We start from the raw sequence: 16776 nt of genomic DNA on the forward strand, positions 1-16776 counted from the left end.
GAGGGAGAGATAGAGTGAAAGAAAGGGAGAGGGAGGGAGAGAGAGAGAGAGAGAGAGAGAGAGAGAGAGAGAGAGAGAGAGAGAGAGAGAGAGAGAGAGAGAGAGAGAGAGAGAGAGAGAGGAGAAGAAGCAGTTAGAGTTTGGCACTCAGCCCAGAGGTCATATACTGTTTAAATCACCCCATAAACCACAGCAATGTGTGTGTATGTGTGTGTGTTTGAGCATCAGTGGTCTTTATCTAACTGTCCACCTCAGTGCTTCATCAGTCTGTTGCCAGCAGGGCCTCTGCCAATTCTCCTAACAGCCTGCTACCTGTCTCTCTACCTGTCTCTCTACCTGTCTCTCTACCTGTTTCTCTGTCTATCTGTCTCTGTCTACTTGTCCCTCTGTCTAACTGTCTCTCTACCTGTCTCTCTGTCCAGCTCTCTGTCTGTCTGTCTGTCTGTCTGTCTGTCTGTCTCTCTGTCTCTATCTCCATCTCTCTCTCCCTCCATGAGAGTGTGTTAGTGGTGTTACTGGTGTGTTTTACCTTCAGTTCTTCAGTCATGTTCTCAAAGCGGTAGAGCACCTTGTACGGAGGTGGAAGGGGCGTGGTCAGGTTGACATTGTCCATGATGCGCAGGAGTCTGTCCATATCGCTGATCAGCACCCCGCTGCAGTCGTCATCACAGGCTGCAACACACAGGTTTGTTTTACTGTCCTAGTGAGGACTGACAATTTACTCCAGCTCTAAAGCGTCCTATCCCTAATCCCTGAGCCCTAACACTAATCTTAACCCTTAATGTCATTCTAACTCTAACAATAATTATAACCCAAACACTACACCCCCTAAAATCGCCTAGAAATTGCACTGCTTGTTCACAGCCCCAAGTTGTGAGGCCCAAGAAAATGTGCCATTTTTCTTAGTTTACAATCCTTGTAGTTGAACTGGACCAGATACACACACACTTAAAAAACACACAGGCATATTATGCACACGCAAACACAACCAGATACACACAGTTAGTAACCAGCAGGCTAATGACTCCAATCAAACCATTACAGATCGTGTTCAAAAGTACCCACTGGAGTGTATGCATCTGTGTGTGTGTGTTTGTGTGTCTGTGACAGTGACACAGATACTGTGACTCTCTATGGAGCATCCCAGTCCTGAGGCAAGGACACCAGCTGAGGTTAGAGGTGAACCAGAGGGGCCCGTGTGTGTGTGTGTTAGGATGGGCAAAGGGGTATATACAGTACAGTGCTGATGGAGGCGGTGATGGAGGGAAGGGGTTGCCCCCCCCCCCCCCCCCATCTCCTCCTCTCCCCAGGTTTTAGAACCCTGGAGTTTCTAAGCTGGTTTGAGATTAAACAGCATAGGAGCACTGAGGGGGAGGGAGGGGGGGATGGCTACGGTGTGTGTGTGTGTGTGTGTGTGTGTGTGTGTGTGTGTGTGTGTGTGGGGGGGGGGGGGGGTAACTGAAGCGTGAAATTCAACACAGAGTGTGAAACGGCTTTTGGCAGGCCATTATGAGTGTTCGACATGCCACCAGCAATGAAAAGGAAATTCTCACACAGTAACAAAGCACACTATCAAATCACACACACAAACTATCAAAGCGTGCACACACACACACACACACACAGTAAAAACCAACAGTTAAACCAACAAACCATGTGTGGATTTATTTTCCATGTCCTTAATATTTCTCTTCAATTTAATATCCAGGAAAATTACAGGAGAAATTAAAATGTCTGACAAAAAAATAGATGCTCTCCTTTATGGTCCAGCTGTTGATGGCAGCTAACTGGCAACACACACACACGTACACGCAAACCCACCAACACACACACACATACACACACAACCTCCAAACACATACACACGCTGATGAAACTCACAAGCACATGCACACATAGCTTGACCCTGCACACAATCACACGAGTAGAGATCAGGTACCGTCCTCAGATGTCTGGAGATAACCAATCACCTGAGAGCACAGGGTGTTCTGATAGCGCTTGTCCTATGGGAACACTAACATGGATGAGTCCCATTGATACACATCATTATAGATAAAATAAAGAAAAATTTATAAACGTACAAAATATGAACAATTCAAAAACATGTATTAAACACACAATTAAACCCTTCTGTTGTGTGAATGGGTGAAAAACAGCACCATATTAATATAGAGTCATATAATGTACCGATGCACGTTAGCCACCAATGACCTTGATCTCAAGGAATAAAAGAACAGGAGAAAGAGGCTGTTATTACCTCAGAAACAGTCTGAACACTGACACCAGCGGTTGACATGGTGCTCGATGAGTGTGTGTATGCACTGTGAGTGTGTGTGTGTGTTAGTGGTACCAGGGTTACGTACACACGATGCCGGCAGGCCCACACACATGCTTCTCCATGCAGATCTCGCAGCTCCGCCCCCTGATGCCGGGACGACAGCGACACTGGCCACTGATTGGGTCGCACGGCTGTGGCCACGCCCCCCAGGGGTCACACTTACACTCCTCGCACTTGCCACCAGGGGCACGCGGGTCGCCGTGGTAACCTGTGGAGCACCTGGGAAAGAGAGGAAACCAGAATTGAAGGATGGATGAAGGTTTAGTGGAGAATGGATGAAGGTAAGTACAAAAATGGATGAATGTTATGTGAAGGATGGATGAAGGTTAGTTGGAGGCTGGATGAAGGCTAGTTAGTTGAGGTGAGCTGGAGGACTGTGTCAGTGTGATGGGGTGTCCTACCTCTCACAGTATTGGCCTGCATAGCCCTCTGGGCAGGATGTACACTGGTAGTCAGAGAAGCCCTTGGCCACACAGGTAGGGCTGAAACTGAGACAGAGTAGCTTCAGCACGCAGAGACACTCCAGACACATTTACACTGACCAGCTCATCATATAGGATCTGTTCAAGGTCATCTGTGTGAGGGTGTCAAGTTTGAAGACACAAATTGTGTTTCACTGAGTGCAGCCTACGCTTTCGTACTCTGCATTATCATGCCCCAAATAGTCAAACCAACTGTTTGTTGTATTGAACTGACTGCTGAGTTGGTGGGTTTGGGGTTTAAAGTGTATGTTTGTTTTTGCATCTCACTTGTTCTCAGGGTTGGTGAGGGGGCAAGCACAGGGTTTGCAGTCGTCATGACGACCACGGACGATGCCATAGTAACCAGCAGAGCAGCGTTCACATCTGTCCCCCTCAGTGTTGTGTTGGCAGTTCTGATTGGACAATACACACATCAGTCACAGCCTGGTTACTCACTATCTGTGTACACACACATCATTATGGAGATATACACAACTCACACACACAAAAATACACAATCACACTGATACACATTTACCCACACATGTACAGTATACAGACAGACATGCACACACAAGCACACATGCTGTTTGAGCAGAGCAGAGTGAGAGTTGGTGGTAGGAACTTCAATCAGAGAGACGTGTTGGATCAGTGATGCACGCCCCTCCCAGTTCCAATAACTTCCTGTGTACCTCAATTACACAAATTACACCCAACAAACTCATTTAACATTTTCAATTTGCCAGTGTGCTGAAATGCTAATGATATTGTTATTACCTTCCATGCAAATGAAGGGGGGATTGGTTTAACTCTAGGTTCACAGCCCCGAGACACAATAACCAGAATTAACTTGGAAAGGGGGAGAGGAGGGGGAAGAAAGGGAGAGGAGGGGAGAGAAGAGGAGAGGAGAGGGAGAGAGAGCAGAGGGGAGGAGAGAGGAGGAGAGGAACTGAGAGATAAGATGCGGGGTGTTGTTCTAAAACATGACTTTGTGAGGAAGAGAGAGAGTTAGAGGGGAGGAGAGGCGAGAGAGATTCATATATAAGACAGGTATATCCTGTACATGATCAAGGGAAGCTTGTTCTCAGAGGGTTTAGAGAGTAGCTCTCTAATTAGACATGCGCACATGCATATACTCTCATTAGATACTGACCTGAGCTGCATTGGGCACTGTGCCAGCCACGGCTGAGTGGGTGTGTGTGTGGTGCACCCCCCCCCCCCCCCACATCCCCCGCAGGCAATCCAACTGTATAGAAGCCTCCTCCTTCTTAAGTTTGAAGGTACTATACTTGTAAATGGCCCCAGCCCCCCATCCCCAACACCCCCCCAGGTCTTACCTGGCACACAGAGGTCTCAGGGTCACAGGAGTCACTGTGCTGGTTGCACTGGCACTGCACGCAGCTCCCTATCCCTGCCCTGGAGGCCGGGCTGCCTGGACGCACAGACAGACGGTAGAACCCTGATCCACACTCCTGGGAGACACACGCACACACACACACGCACACACACACACACACACACACGCACACACGCACATAGTTAAATGTTATCCCCCAACCACAGTTACCGAGGCACATCTTTAACTTCCCCAAACACACTTTTTCCGACATACTCCATGGCAGAGCCACGCACACACACACATTCACATCCACATCCACAGATAGACCATGCAAGCACGCATGCACACACGCACGCACACACACACACACACACACACACACACACACACACACAGACATTCCTCTGGAGTTCTAACAAGACACACTCACTCAGAATTAATCGGGTCAATTTTCTCCACCATCTGTTGAGACTAGCACGTTAAACGTCTGTTTAAAAATACTTTATTAACAGCAAGGCAGCTTCACATAACTGCCATCTGTCTGCCAAGCCAACACACGCATACACACACACACACACACACACTCTAAACCTCCCCGCTCACACCAAAATGTTCTAGCCCACACACACCAACACACACACACCTACACACATTTACATTTAGAAAAAGCCAACAAAGTAAAGTACTTTACATTTACATTTAGCAGACGCTCTTATCCAGAGCGACTTACAGTAAGTACAGGGACATTCCCCCGAGGCAAGTAAGGTGAAGTGCCTTGCCCAAGGACACAACGTCATTTGGCATGGCCGGGAATCGAACTGGCAACCTTCAGATTACTAGTCCGATTCCCTAACCGCTCAGCCATCTGACTTTGTGCGCGTACCTGATGTAGCTCAATAGTGTGTGCGTGTATCTGGTGTGTAGCATAGCTGTAGAACTCAGTGTGTGTAACAGAGGCATATCTAGCTGCTGCAGTGCTGTACCTCACAGGAGAGTCCAGAGTAGCCCCGGGGACAGTCACACTTCTCTATCTGGAACGCTCTCTCACTCTCCACCGACAGTCTGCCCTCTTCCGCCACCTCCAGGGAAATCTCAGAGATCCTGGGGAGAGGGTGGGAGAGCCAGGGTCAGAGAGGGTCAGAGAGTCTGGAGTTTTGGAGGGTGGGTTAGGGTGTGTCAGTCAGGTAGAACCATGACTCCCTGCGACAAGCTGTGTTCGGCGTCTCCAGACCTGCTGTGTCTCATGGCGCTCCCGTGGGAGGCCTTGATCAGCACGTAGTCCACGAAGAAGAGAACGTCCATGAAGTCCTCCCGCGTCATCGCCTTCTGGTTCTCATGCTTCCACTCATGCTGAAAAACAAACCACATGTTACAAAACACACACATAGGAAACCCCTCACAACATAAACATCATACATGGGAAACATTCAGGTTTTAGCACACATGCATGGGAAACCAACACGTAAAAAATACTATCATATACACACTGGCTACAACATTGTACGTGTTTAAAATACACATATAAAATGTATTCATACATTTCATAATGCTTGAATCGCACATTGTCATACAAGGCGGATTAAAATACTCACCTCAGTCATGTCAATCTCATGGCGGGTGAGTTGACCAATCTGGAGGCCTGGAACGTGACGTGTCATCACCTTGTCCCTGCTAGCCCCTCCCCTTATGATCACCTGGGGGGCGTAGGAGGCAGGGCCTGTCTCATCGCGAGCCTCATAGTAGATGGCATACTTCAGCTTCCCTCCGTAAGCTGTGATCTGCAGGAAGACAACAGCCAATCAAAATACTGATCCAAGGTGTCAGGTGCCAATGGCAAACAATGACATTAGGGCACTAGCCAATTACAGAGCTGAACCAGATAACCATAGCACCACAGCAGGTCTGGTGTTCGCTTGGAGCTGACGTTAGCCCGCTAAGCTGAACCTGGCCAGGTTATTTACTAACCATGGAGCCCTGGAACTGCTTGGGAAGTCTCCAGTAGTAGGGTTCCGCTAGGTCCTTTGTGACCAGGTCAGCGTGGGCCAGAATCTCCGGGTGCTGGAAGGTGACCCCGCGGCGTGTCTCCGCCTGGTTGGTCTTGTCCACCAGGGGGAGCTCTGTCTGCTCCGGCCTCAGAGTCAGCTACAGAGAGGGCTGTTGTCATTAACTCAACAGGGGTGTGTGTGTGTGTGTGTGTGTGTGTGAGAGAGAGAGAGAGAGAGAGAGAGGGGGGAGCCACAAGGCATCACACAACCATTTATTGGTCAAATGTTGTGTTTGTATCTAAGTGTGTATGGAAGGTCTCATTTCAGAGTGTGGGGAGTGTGTGGGAGGTGGGTGAGTGTGGGTGTGTGTGTTTGTTTGTGTGTATGAGTGTGTGGGTAGGGTGTGTGTGTATGTGTGTGAATGTGTCTGTCTTCTATTCTAAGTCTAAACCCACAGTAAATCATCAGAGAAGTTATTGGCTCAGAGAAGGCCTGCTCCCACAGGCTCAACACTCAGCCACTCATGAAATTATACACAGACCTCATCACCTCATAGAAGGACTCGGATAGGCTGAGACAGAGGCCAAGAGGTGCTTGATTGGGCTAAATGCAGGAAGTCTGTAAGAGTGGTCTCATTGTTGACTGGCTCAGAGGCCCTGGTGCCTCTCTCAGATGTAAATACCCAGAAACACCCACGCCTGGGCTCAGTGAGGGAGCTTGGGGGCCTACTGTGTGAGTGTGTGTGTATGTGTGAACGTGTGTGTATGTGTGTGTGTGTGTATGTGTGTATGTGTGTGCCCCTCACCTCTCTGTGCAATCTCACGACTCAGTGGCTCAGAGAAAATCTGCCTCTTTCCAATAAATGGAGGAGAGGATTCACTCTCTCTGTTTTTCTGTCTCCCTCTCTTTCTCACATCTCCCCCTCTCTTTCTCTCCCTCCTTCTTTTTCTCACTCACTCTTAATTCCTTCCAGCAAACGGACTTTCTGTCAGTCCGTCAGCAGCCAGCCCGGTCGCCATGGTCACGGCCTGTATTATCAGTCGCTGCTGCTCTCTGACAGGAAGTGCTTATTAAAAGCAAACAGCTCTGGTACAATCCTACACCGTCAGTTTACTGTTACCCCAATATGCTCGGCTCAGAGTGTGTGTGTGGCAGAGTGTGTGTGTGTGTTAGAGTTGGTGTGCGCATGCATGCATGTGTTTGTTTGATTTGACTCACCCACATGCGTATGAGGCCTTGGGCCTCAGTGCAGGTTCTGGACAGGCCGTAGCAGTAGCACTGGCTGCACCCCAGGGGGTTCCTGGAACTCAAACCAAACGTCCCCTTCTTGCAGGTGTCACACCTCAGCCCCTCAACGTTGGGCTGCAGGGGGAAACACACACACAGGTTCATGTACAGAGGGGGGGTTTGAACCTGGGACCTCTAGATCTGCATTCCATTCACTCCCATTCAAAATCTTGCCATCCCTAACCCCTAACACTAACACTAATTCAAACCCTAACCAAACATCCTGTACAAAGAAACCTAGAAATACCACTTGAAGTTGAGGGGCCCAAGAACATTTCAATGTTTTCCTACTTCTATATCCTTGGTCTTACTACTGGTCCCCATAACGGTGGTTAAACAAGACCGTACACTTGCACACACACTCGGTTAGTAGGGCAGTGGAGACCTGCAGTATCATTTACTAATCACCTGAGCAGATATGAAATCAACAACAAACCAACAGTTTGAGTGAGAGTGTGTGTGTGTGTTTCCAGAGGGTGCCTCTCTGTACATACTCAGTATTGATCAAAGCACAGGGCTGACAGGTCACATGATCTAACAGGAGAGAGCTGCTGAGGAGGGGAGGCATATTAATGACATGTCACCGAAGACAGTAACACATCTTAGTGTGTGTGTGTCTGCAAGTGTGTGTGTGTGTGTGTGATGTCACAAAGAGTGTCTGATAAAGTTAGGCCTGGTGACAAGCTATGATCATAGACCAGCAGAGCAAAGAAAAGCAACATTCGCTCATGCTATCTGATGCTTCCCACACACATACGCGTACACAAGCACACCAGGTTAAAGCACAGCTGTAGGTACCTACACCCATCCCCCTCCTATCAATACAAGATGCTGATTCTAGTAAAACCCAGAACACTTAAAGCTAACTCTTCTTTATTGCAAATAAACCCTATCTCTGGAAGACTATGCTGATAGTTTATTACAATGTGTTTATGTACATAGAGTCCTCTTTCTTAGGCAGGTTTCCAGACGGTCTAACCATTTGTGGGTCTGGCTGGGTGAAGTACAAACATGGCATCTAACAACACTGTACTGTATTATGTCTCTCCAATAAAAAGGAAAAAATCTCATTTTATTTATCTATAGATATATATATATATCTGCTCTCTGTAGTGAAGGTTTCCGGTAGGGCAGCAGGACATTTATTCAGCTGCTTCTTTGTGGTTAATAATACTAGTTACTGTATAACTCATCTGAGTTCCATCTGTGTGTGTGTGAGAGAGAGTGTATGTGTGGTTCAGATCTAGGCTCCGCACAGTTAATGAGTGTTGTCACGTCTTGTCGTTGGCCTGTATGACAGCCTGTCACCATGTCACACACACAGGCCCTCTCTCGCTCGCTTGCACACTCTGTACGCCCACCCACACTCCACACTTATTTCTATCTTTCACTCCCCCCCACCCCACACACACACACGCACACACACACACACACACACACAGACAGACAGACACCAACTATTAGAACCCTATAACACACACACACATCGTTTATTAGAACAGTATGACATGCACACACATACAGTACACACAGACACACACACACACACACACACACAGACAGAATGCCCATCTCTCACTCCCACACACTCTCTAGGAAGGCAGGCTGGGTGGAAGTTGGCAGACTGGAAGAGTGGCAGACAGGGCGTGTAGGGAAACAGCCCACACACACGCACGCACACTCTACCCTCTCCTCCACCAACATAGCAAACTATGATAAACACCCTCTCCTACCAACACTCTATGATTTAGTCAGGAGAGCAGACTGTTCACAGCTCCAGCCGCTAGTTAGACCAGCCTGACATTTAACCAGTCTGCCGTCCTGCTTCTGAAATACGTGTTGATTGGTGACTAAGAAGGAAGGCTAGTTAGAAAATACTGTCGCCCACGACACGATCCTGGAACTTGAAGTACAAGTGAGCTCAGAGACTGTGTGGTTCTATCATTAGATGCAGATGACGTGCATGTGGTCCAGGGGTCCGACCCGGAGCACCTCTGTGGGAGTTCTCACAGCAGGCCGTGTTAGCGACTCCGAAACTAATTCTGCAACAAATTCTTCTCTATGGGTCACTGGTTAACTAAGGCTCTACATCCTTGTTAGTGTTGAACTGTATCTACAGAGCGTCAGTGGGACCATCATGCCATGTTGGTTACTGGTTACCTTGCAGCTGCACTGCCCCGAGCGGTCGGCGCAGGCACACACCCCCCGGTCAGCGTCACATGTCTGGTCGTCAGAGCCAGCCACCTCGCAAGTGCAAGCAATGCACTGTGGGAAGTCCCGGTGGCCCAGCTTGCACTCGTTGCACTTCTCTCCGTAGAAGTTGTCCCTGCAGATGCAGCAGCCTGTGTTGGGGTTGCACTGCTGGGTCTCAGAGCCCACCACGTTACAGCCACATGTCTGGGGGAAGGACCAGTACCTCAAGTCAATCAATCAATCAAACATGACAGATATTGAATTAACCAACAAATATACAGTACCAGTCAAAAGTTTGGACACATTTTCCGAATGGGAAAATGTGTCCAAACTTTTGACTGGTACTGTATAACTGACTGCCAATGATCAATATTTCAAGCAATGCATCAATACCTTAACTAGTTCATCACTGCAAGAGGGGTGACTTTCAACCTTACACACCAATCTGAGATGAGGACGTAACTGAATACATGCCTGTTTCAAACCCAGTCCTCTGTTTCAAACCCAGTCCACTATTTCTAGTATTTCTACTGTTTTCTGATGTTAGTCTCTATACCTCTGGTCTACAATGATCCACAACCATTGTAATGATAAAGACTCCAAATTTTTTGAAATTTTGGAAATTGAAAAAGCACATAACTTTGAAATTTCATTTCAAAGTTATGTGCTTTATCAAGGCTTAGTGTCGAGACATCTGTCTGAAAGTCTTCAATGGTGATGTAGACAGAACAAACACTGGATCAAACAGTAGACTGACAGATGTGTGTAGAGCAGAGAGGAGAGGAGGAGAGGAGGAGAGGAGGAGAGGAGGAGAGGAGGAGAGGAGGGGAGAGGAAAGTAAAGTAGAGGAGGGGAACATTTAGAAGATGAGGATAGGAGAAGAGTAGATGAGAGGGGAGAGAAGAGAAGAGGAGAGGATACTTTAAAAAAATGACAAATACAAATGTTAAAAGACCGAAAGACTGAAGGGAACAGGAAGATCAGAGGAGCTTTAGATGAAGGTGTGTTTGAAGGGGAGGAACAGAGAGAAAGAGGACAAGAGAGTAAGAGAGAGAGAGAGAGAGAGAGAGAGAGAGAAAAGAAGCAAAGAGAGAAATAGACAGAGGACAGAGAAAGTAAGTAAGCAAGAGAAAGAGAGAAATGCCAGAAGTACCTTGCAGCCATCCATGATGTCATGTCCCCAGTGGTTGGGGGCACACTTGTCACACCTCTCTCCTATGGTGTTGGGGGGGCAGATGCACTGGCCTGTGTTGGCATCACAGTTGTTCCCTACATGGGTGCACTGGCAGGCTGGGGGGGGACACTTACACTGTAACACTAAGTAACACCAAAAGGCAGGAAATGCATTCTTATGATTATAATACTGGAGATTTGCCTTCTGGTATACACTATATAAATAAAGTTTACACGTCTCTTTCGAAGGATAGTTCTTCTCTATGACAAAATTAACATGTATGGCAGTGTTCCGGTGGAGCGTTAACCTGTATAAGAGTGTTCAGGTGTGTGTGTTAACACGTGTTCACAGTGTTCAGGTGATTCACAAAGTCTTACGTGTGCACCCTCCCTCCTGGAAGTTAAAGTGGCCAGGGGAACAGCGGTCACACTTGGGCCCCCCCACACCAGGCTGACAGCGACACTGGCCCCCCTCATCACAGTCGAAGGACTTGGAGCCAAAGGAGTTACAGTGACAAGGTATGCAGCTGCCAGAAGCCTGGAGGCCATGGGTCTGGGTCTGGGGGGAGGGGCAAGAGAGAGGGGGGGGGGGGGGTTACAACACTAAATGAATGGTTCGGGGAGGGTTAGTTATGACAATAATACTAAAGATTTCTTTGTTTAGCAGACGGTTTTATCCAGATGTGTACCCGGGCTCTATTGATCTGTTTTACCACTGAGACATCCATAAGGTGTACAGAGACAAAACAGGAGAACACAGCACGACAGCACAGACAGCACAACAACACACACAGCATGACAAGCACGTATACACACAACGCACATCGGTTACATTGTTACCAGAAGGGTTGAAGGAGCTACAGAGAGAGGCGGCTATAGACATTACCATTCCACATACTGAGGGAGAAAGAGAGATAGATAGAGCGAGCGAGAGAGAGAGAGAGAGAGAGAGAGAGAGGGAGGGAGGGAGATAGATAGAGAGAGAGAGAGAGAAAGAGAGAGAGAGAGAGAGAGAGAGAGAGAGGGAGAGAGAGAGAGAGAGAGAGAGGGAGCAGGGAGAGACAGATGGTGTGATAGAAACAGAGGAGTGTGATTATATTGGAGCCGTCTGCTCCTCTCCTATTCATTATTCCGTTCTCAGATGGGAAGATGGAGGGAGAGACGGAGGAAGGGATGGAGGGAGTTCTGGGTGTTTTTCCTCGAACAGAGAGGGAGTGAAGAAGTTATTTTCTCCCAGGGAACGAGGGAGGTGGCGGGGGGGGGGGCAGGGCAGGGCAGTTGGAGTTATTCTTGTTTCATCTAAAAGTGGAGACCAGGGGGGGTCAACAGGAAAGATGTGTAGAGAGTTTCATATGGGGGGGGGCATATTTTCATAACCTCCACACACACACACACACACACACACACACACACCCTCCTCCTCACCACTTTCTGAAAGTCCAAACAGACTCTCTGAGTCCAGTCTAACCAATGGGAGGCCTGCTGGAGTCCTGACATAATCTATGTGTCCCATGCCAGCCAATCAGCAGGGGCCTGTCCTCTAACATCATCAAGCTGTTTTGGAGGGGGCGGGTTGACAGGGGTGGTGCATGATTGACAGCTGGCTTCCTATATGAGCAGCTGCCAGGTGCTGAACTGCAGATGACAGGTGTGCTTGAGTGTGCGTGTTTGTGTTCTTGCGTGTGTACGTGTGTGTATGTGTTTGTGCACGTGTGTGTTTGTTTGTGTATATGAGCGAAGTGGCCGACAGCATGACCACACTCTCCAGTGCAATGCCACCACCGGAAAGTTCATGAACCACGCGTGCTGCTTCTCTCTCGCCCACCTCTCCAGTCTGGTCTGAAACTCTATCCTGTTCTACCCTGCTACGAAGTTCAACTGAACAGTGCTGTTAAGACTGCAGTCTTAATGAAACTACATTAAACAGGGACTCCATATGGTGTTTCTGTAGCAGCTCTATAATGGCCATTCCTGCTCCTCACACAACAGAGTGTGTGTGTTTGTGTGGGAGGGGGGGGGGTCTGGGTGTGAATACAGGGGGGGTTATGTGTGTATACGGGGGGGCGTTGTGTGTGTGTTTGTGTGTGTGTGCGGGTTGTTTGTGTAGGTTTGTTTTGAGTGTGCGTGTTTGTGTGAACTATAGTGGCTAAGCACTACCTACTGCTACAGAGCTCTGTAAGACTCAGTCACCCTTCAACTCTCTAGACAGAGCTAGCCGAGCCAAGAGAACTCCAGAGAAAGGAGGATTTAATTACTGTCTAATCACTGAAGCTCTTTACGTCAGGTCAATTCATTATTCAGACGCCTGGAAGGGTTTCTGTTGCTCTGAACTCTTATCTAAATACTCTGTTATTCAGCTGCAGGAGGTACTGGAGTGGTAGGAGGAGGAGGAAGAGGAGGAGGAGGAAGAGGAAGAGGAAGAGGAAGAGGAAGAGGAGGAGGAGGAGGAAGAGGAAGAGGAAGAGGAGGAGGAGGAGGAGGAGGAGGAGGAGGAGGAGGAGGAGGAGGAGGAGGAGGAGGAGGAGGAGGAGGAGGAGGAGGAGGAGGAGGAGGAGGAGGAGGAGGAGGAGGAGGAGGAAGAAAAGGAGGAGAAGGAGTGGGAGGAGACCGGAGGAGGACACCTGAGGAGTCCAAAAAAAGGAGAAGATAGGTGGAGGATAAAGGAGAAGAAGATAGGAGGAGGAGACCAGATACCCAGACAGGCCTCTACTCCCCAACCCCTAACAGGATTACCAGATTATATGTCTATGCTTCTGATTTTAGACTGCTCCCCTGGCAGTTCATAGAGACACACACACTTAACATGCCGGCAGGCTGGCTGATTGATTGGCTGGCTGACTGTTTGTTTGACAGGCTGATGAGCAGGACCAGGTCTCAAGAGAAGCTTCTCCTGGGGTCAGGGCCAGTCAGTGGTCATTCATCTCTCACGCAAACCTTTCTACTGTGAGGGGGTGTGTTCACAAACGTGCATGTGGAAGTTGCTTTCCCAGTGTGCCACCCTGTGCTCTTCTCTTCTACACACACGGTGCATGTCACACACACTTGTACATGCTGAATCTGAACCAAATCACACGCACACAAAATCCCATGCCTAGTCTGTGCACACACACACAGTGGCGTGCGTGTGTTTACCGCTGGGCGGTAGGCTCCTCTGGGACAGCCCCCTGTGCGGGACGATCCCCATCTCTGCACCTGCTGGATGGGGACCCTCTCTATTGGCCGACGGGTCTCCCGCCTCTCGTAACCTTGGCGACCCAGGTTGCAGCGGCGCCCTACGAAGCCAGGCCTGCAGATGCAGCGGCCTTCCAGGTCACAGCGCTGAGACATGGCGCCCGTGACACTGCAGTCACATGGTCTACAAACCTGCTGCTCCGGATCCCACCAGCAGTTAGGCTGAGCCAATCACAGCCGGCGGTGGGGCGGGGGGCAGGAAGAGCAGATACAGGAAGTAGGCAGGAAGTTAGAGGTAGAGAAAAATAGTAAATGACTATGAATGATGCCCGGAGTGGACCTGTCACGGCTCATCCGAGGCAGGACAGAGGAAGGAGCAGAAAGTAGGAAGTGAAAACGAAAGAATGTGACATCACCCAAAACACAGGAGAGGTAGACTCACCATGCACTCATCACACTGACGCCCAACCACGTGCTCTCTACACTGGCACTGTCCGGTCTGCTGATGGCACACTTCTGTTAGCGAGCCGTTACTGTGGCACTGGCACGCTGCAGGAGAGGACAGGGAGGAGAGGAGTATGGTTAGTCATTTCACACACATATACTGTAAATACAGGATTTTCCCCATGTATCTACACTTGTGTAGCTACAGTGACAAACAGCATGGTGGTGAAGAGCACTGTCCCTGTGGAGGAACATCTAGATCCCCATCTACACACCAGACAGCAGGAGCAGGGACCAGTGCAGTAGTGCTGAGTGTGTAGGTGTGTGTGTGTGTGTGTGTGTGGGAGAGAGGACATACACACAGATGGTGCCTCCTAGAAGAGCCTAGGGGGGAGGGGGCATCTGCTATCTCTATATCTTTCTCAACACACACACGAGCACACTGCCTAACTCTCTCTCACACACACACACACAGCAGCCCACGCATGCCTTCCTTTGCCTGCCTCCATTCTGAGTTGGGCAGGAAATGATGTCAGAGAAGTGACAGCTCATGTTCCTGGGGTGTGACAGCCTGGACTACAGATGGAACCAGCCGCGGGGAAAAGCTCCTACTCACCCAGAGAAGAGGTGTGTGTGTGTGTTACTAGGTGTGTGTGAGGTGTGAGTGTGTGAGGGAGGGGGGGTTGCTGTTATGAGAACTGATTATGACCACCGTGGCCAATGACTATTAAGAATGTTGGACTGAAAAGCTGATTGGTTGCCCTCCCCTATCTTCACCAGTCTCTTCCTTGTCTCTCCTGTCTCTGGGCAGTCTCTCTGATGTCTGTGGTGTCTCTCTCTACAGTGTCACTAGCAGTAGCTCCTTGATTACTGATGCAGATCATCAGCGGATCCTGCATCTCTCTCTCTCTCTCTCTCTCTCTCTCTCTCTCTCTCTCTCTCTCTCTCTCTCTCTCTCTCTCTCTCTCTCTCTCTCTCTCTCTCTCTCGCGCTCCTTCTCCATCTCTCTTTATTTTTCCTTTTCTGTCCCTGTCTCTCTCTCGCGCGCTTTTTCTCTCCTTTCTTTCTTTCTTTCTTTCTTTCGTTTGTTCTCTCTCTCTCTCTCTCTCTCTCTCTCTCTCTCTTTCCCCCTATCCTTCTCTGTCTCTCTGTCTCTGTCCTTTTCTGCTTTTATTTCTACTCCATCCTTTTCGCTCCTTTTATTTCTCCTAATCTATTGGTTTCTTGGCAGCCCCTCCTCCCTCCATCTCACCTCCCTCTAATTGTCCACAACTGCCAGATTAATTCACAGGAAATAGAGTTCTCACTACAGTAAATACTTATTCACAGTAAATAGATTTCATCAGAAGCAAAGAAATGGGCCACACAGGTGGAGATATCGTAACACACGTAAGCATTTTACGCATACATGATTACAGAGACGCTGTGTGCGCGTTCAAAAGGGACGTGCGTATTCCTGTGTGTGTGTTGAGAAGTAGGGTGTGTGTGTGTGTGTGTGTGTGCTGTGTGAGCTGCTTGTAAGATCAATAGGATTCTAACTTATTCATGCCTTATCAATAGCCTGTGTCTATCAGCAGTTGGCCCTGTCCTGATGCCTGGCCTGATGCCTGGCCTGATGCCTGGGATGGAGGCTGGAGTGGAGGCTGTCAGGCTGCTGATCTATCTGGCAGAGCTGGGAGGAACCCTAATGACCTGGGCAGACTCACCACCAGAGGAATGATCAACTCTCTACAGAAGAGGGGAGGAGGGGGGAGGGGACGAAGAGGGAGGGAGGAGGAGAGAGTGAGGGGGGGGGGGGTGGTAGTGGGGAAAGGAGAGAGGGAAGTGGAGGAGAGGAAACAGGGAGATCGGGAGAAATGAGGAGAGTGAGAGAGAGTGAATGCGGGAGAGGGAGGATAACGAGGGAGAGGAAGAGACGAGGGGAGAGGGAGGATAACGAGGGAGAGGAAGAGACGAGGGGAGAGGGAGGATAACGAGGGAGAGGAAGAGACGGGGGGAGAGGGGGGTCAAAGGGAGAGAAGAGGACGGAGAGAGAGAGGTGGAGAGACGGGTTCAAAACAAGAGGAGAGACTGATTCTCTTCATCCACAAACCAGAAGACGGACTGAAAGAACGGCTTATGTGCTGTGCTGTGTGTATGTCTATATGTGTGTGTTTGCGTGTGTGTGTGATGTCTGTGGAGGTCTTCAGAAGATGAATTCTGGGCTGACAGATAAGACAGAGATCTAGTGAGGGAGGGAGAGTGAGGGTGAGACAGAAAGGGCATGAGTAAAGGGGGAACAGGCAGAACGGTATAGAGAGAACGCGATAGCGTATGAAAGCGAGAGGAATGGACAAGTGAAAGAGAAAATAAGAGAGAGAGAAGGGATTGGAAAGAGGGAGGAAG

The 16776-nt window shown here is 49.1% G+C and overlaps 1 protein-coding gene across 1 annotated transcript in view; it reads right to left on the reverse strand.

Moving 5' to 3' along the window:
- The window catches only part of lama2 (laminin, alpha 2), a 66100-nt gene that overhangs the window by 20150 nt on the left and 29174 nt on the right, over positions 1-16776 (reverse strand). The window contains 15 exon segments of the mRNA XM_067241725.1: positions 530-672; positions 2364-2557; positions 2740-2826; positions 3088-3212; positions 4137-4271; positions 5122-5239; positions 5370-5488; positions 5731-5916; positions 6104-6280; positions 7342-7485; positions 9571-9807; positions 10757-10893; positions 11155-11335; positions 13909-14169; positions 14390-14496. Of these exon segments, the coding sequence (XP_067097826.1) occupies positions 530-672; positions 2364-2557; positions 2740-2826; positions 3088-3212; positions 4137-4271; positions 5122-5239; positions 5370-5488; positions 5731-5916; positions 6104-6280; positions 7342-7485; positions 9571-9807; positions 10757-10893; positions 11155-11335; positions 13909-14169; positions 14390-14496 (2351 nt within the window).

This window comes from Osmerus mordax, chromosome 8, assembly GCF_038355195.1.
Source record: "Osmerus mordax isolate fOsmMor3 chromosome 8, fOsmMor3.pri, whole genome shotgun sequence".
NCBI classification, from domain to species: domain Eukaryota; kingdom Metazoa; phylum Chordata; class Actinopteri; order Osmeriformes; family Osmeridae; genus Osmerus; species Osmerus mordax.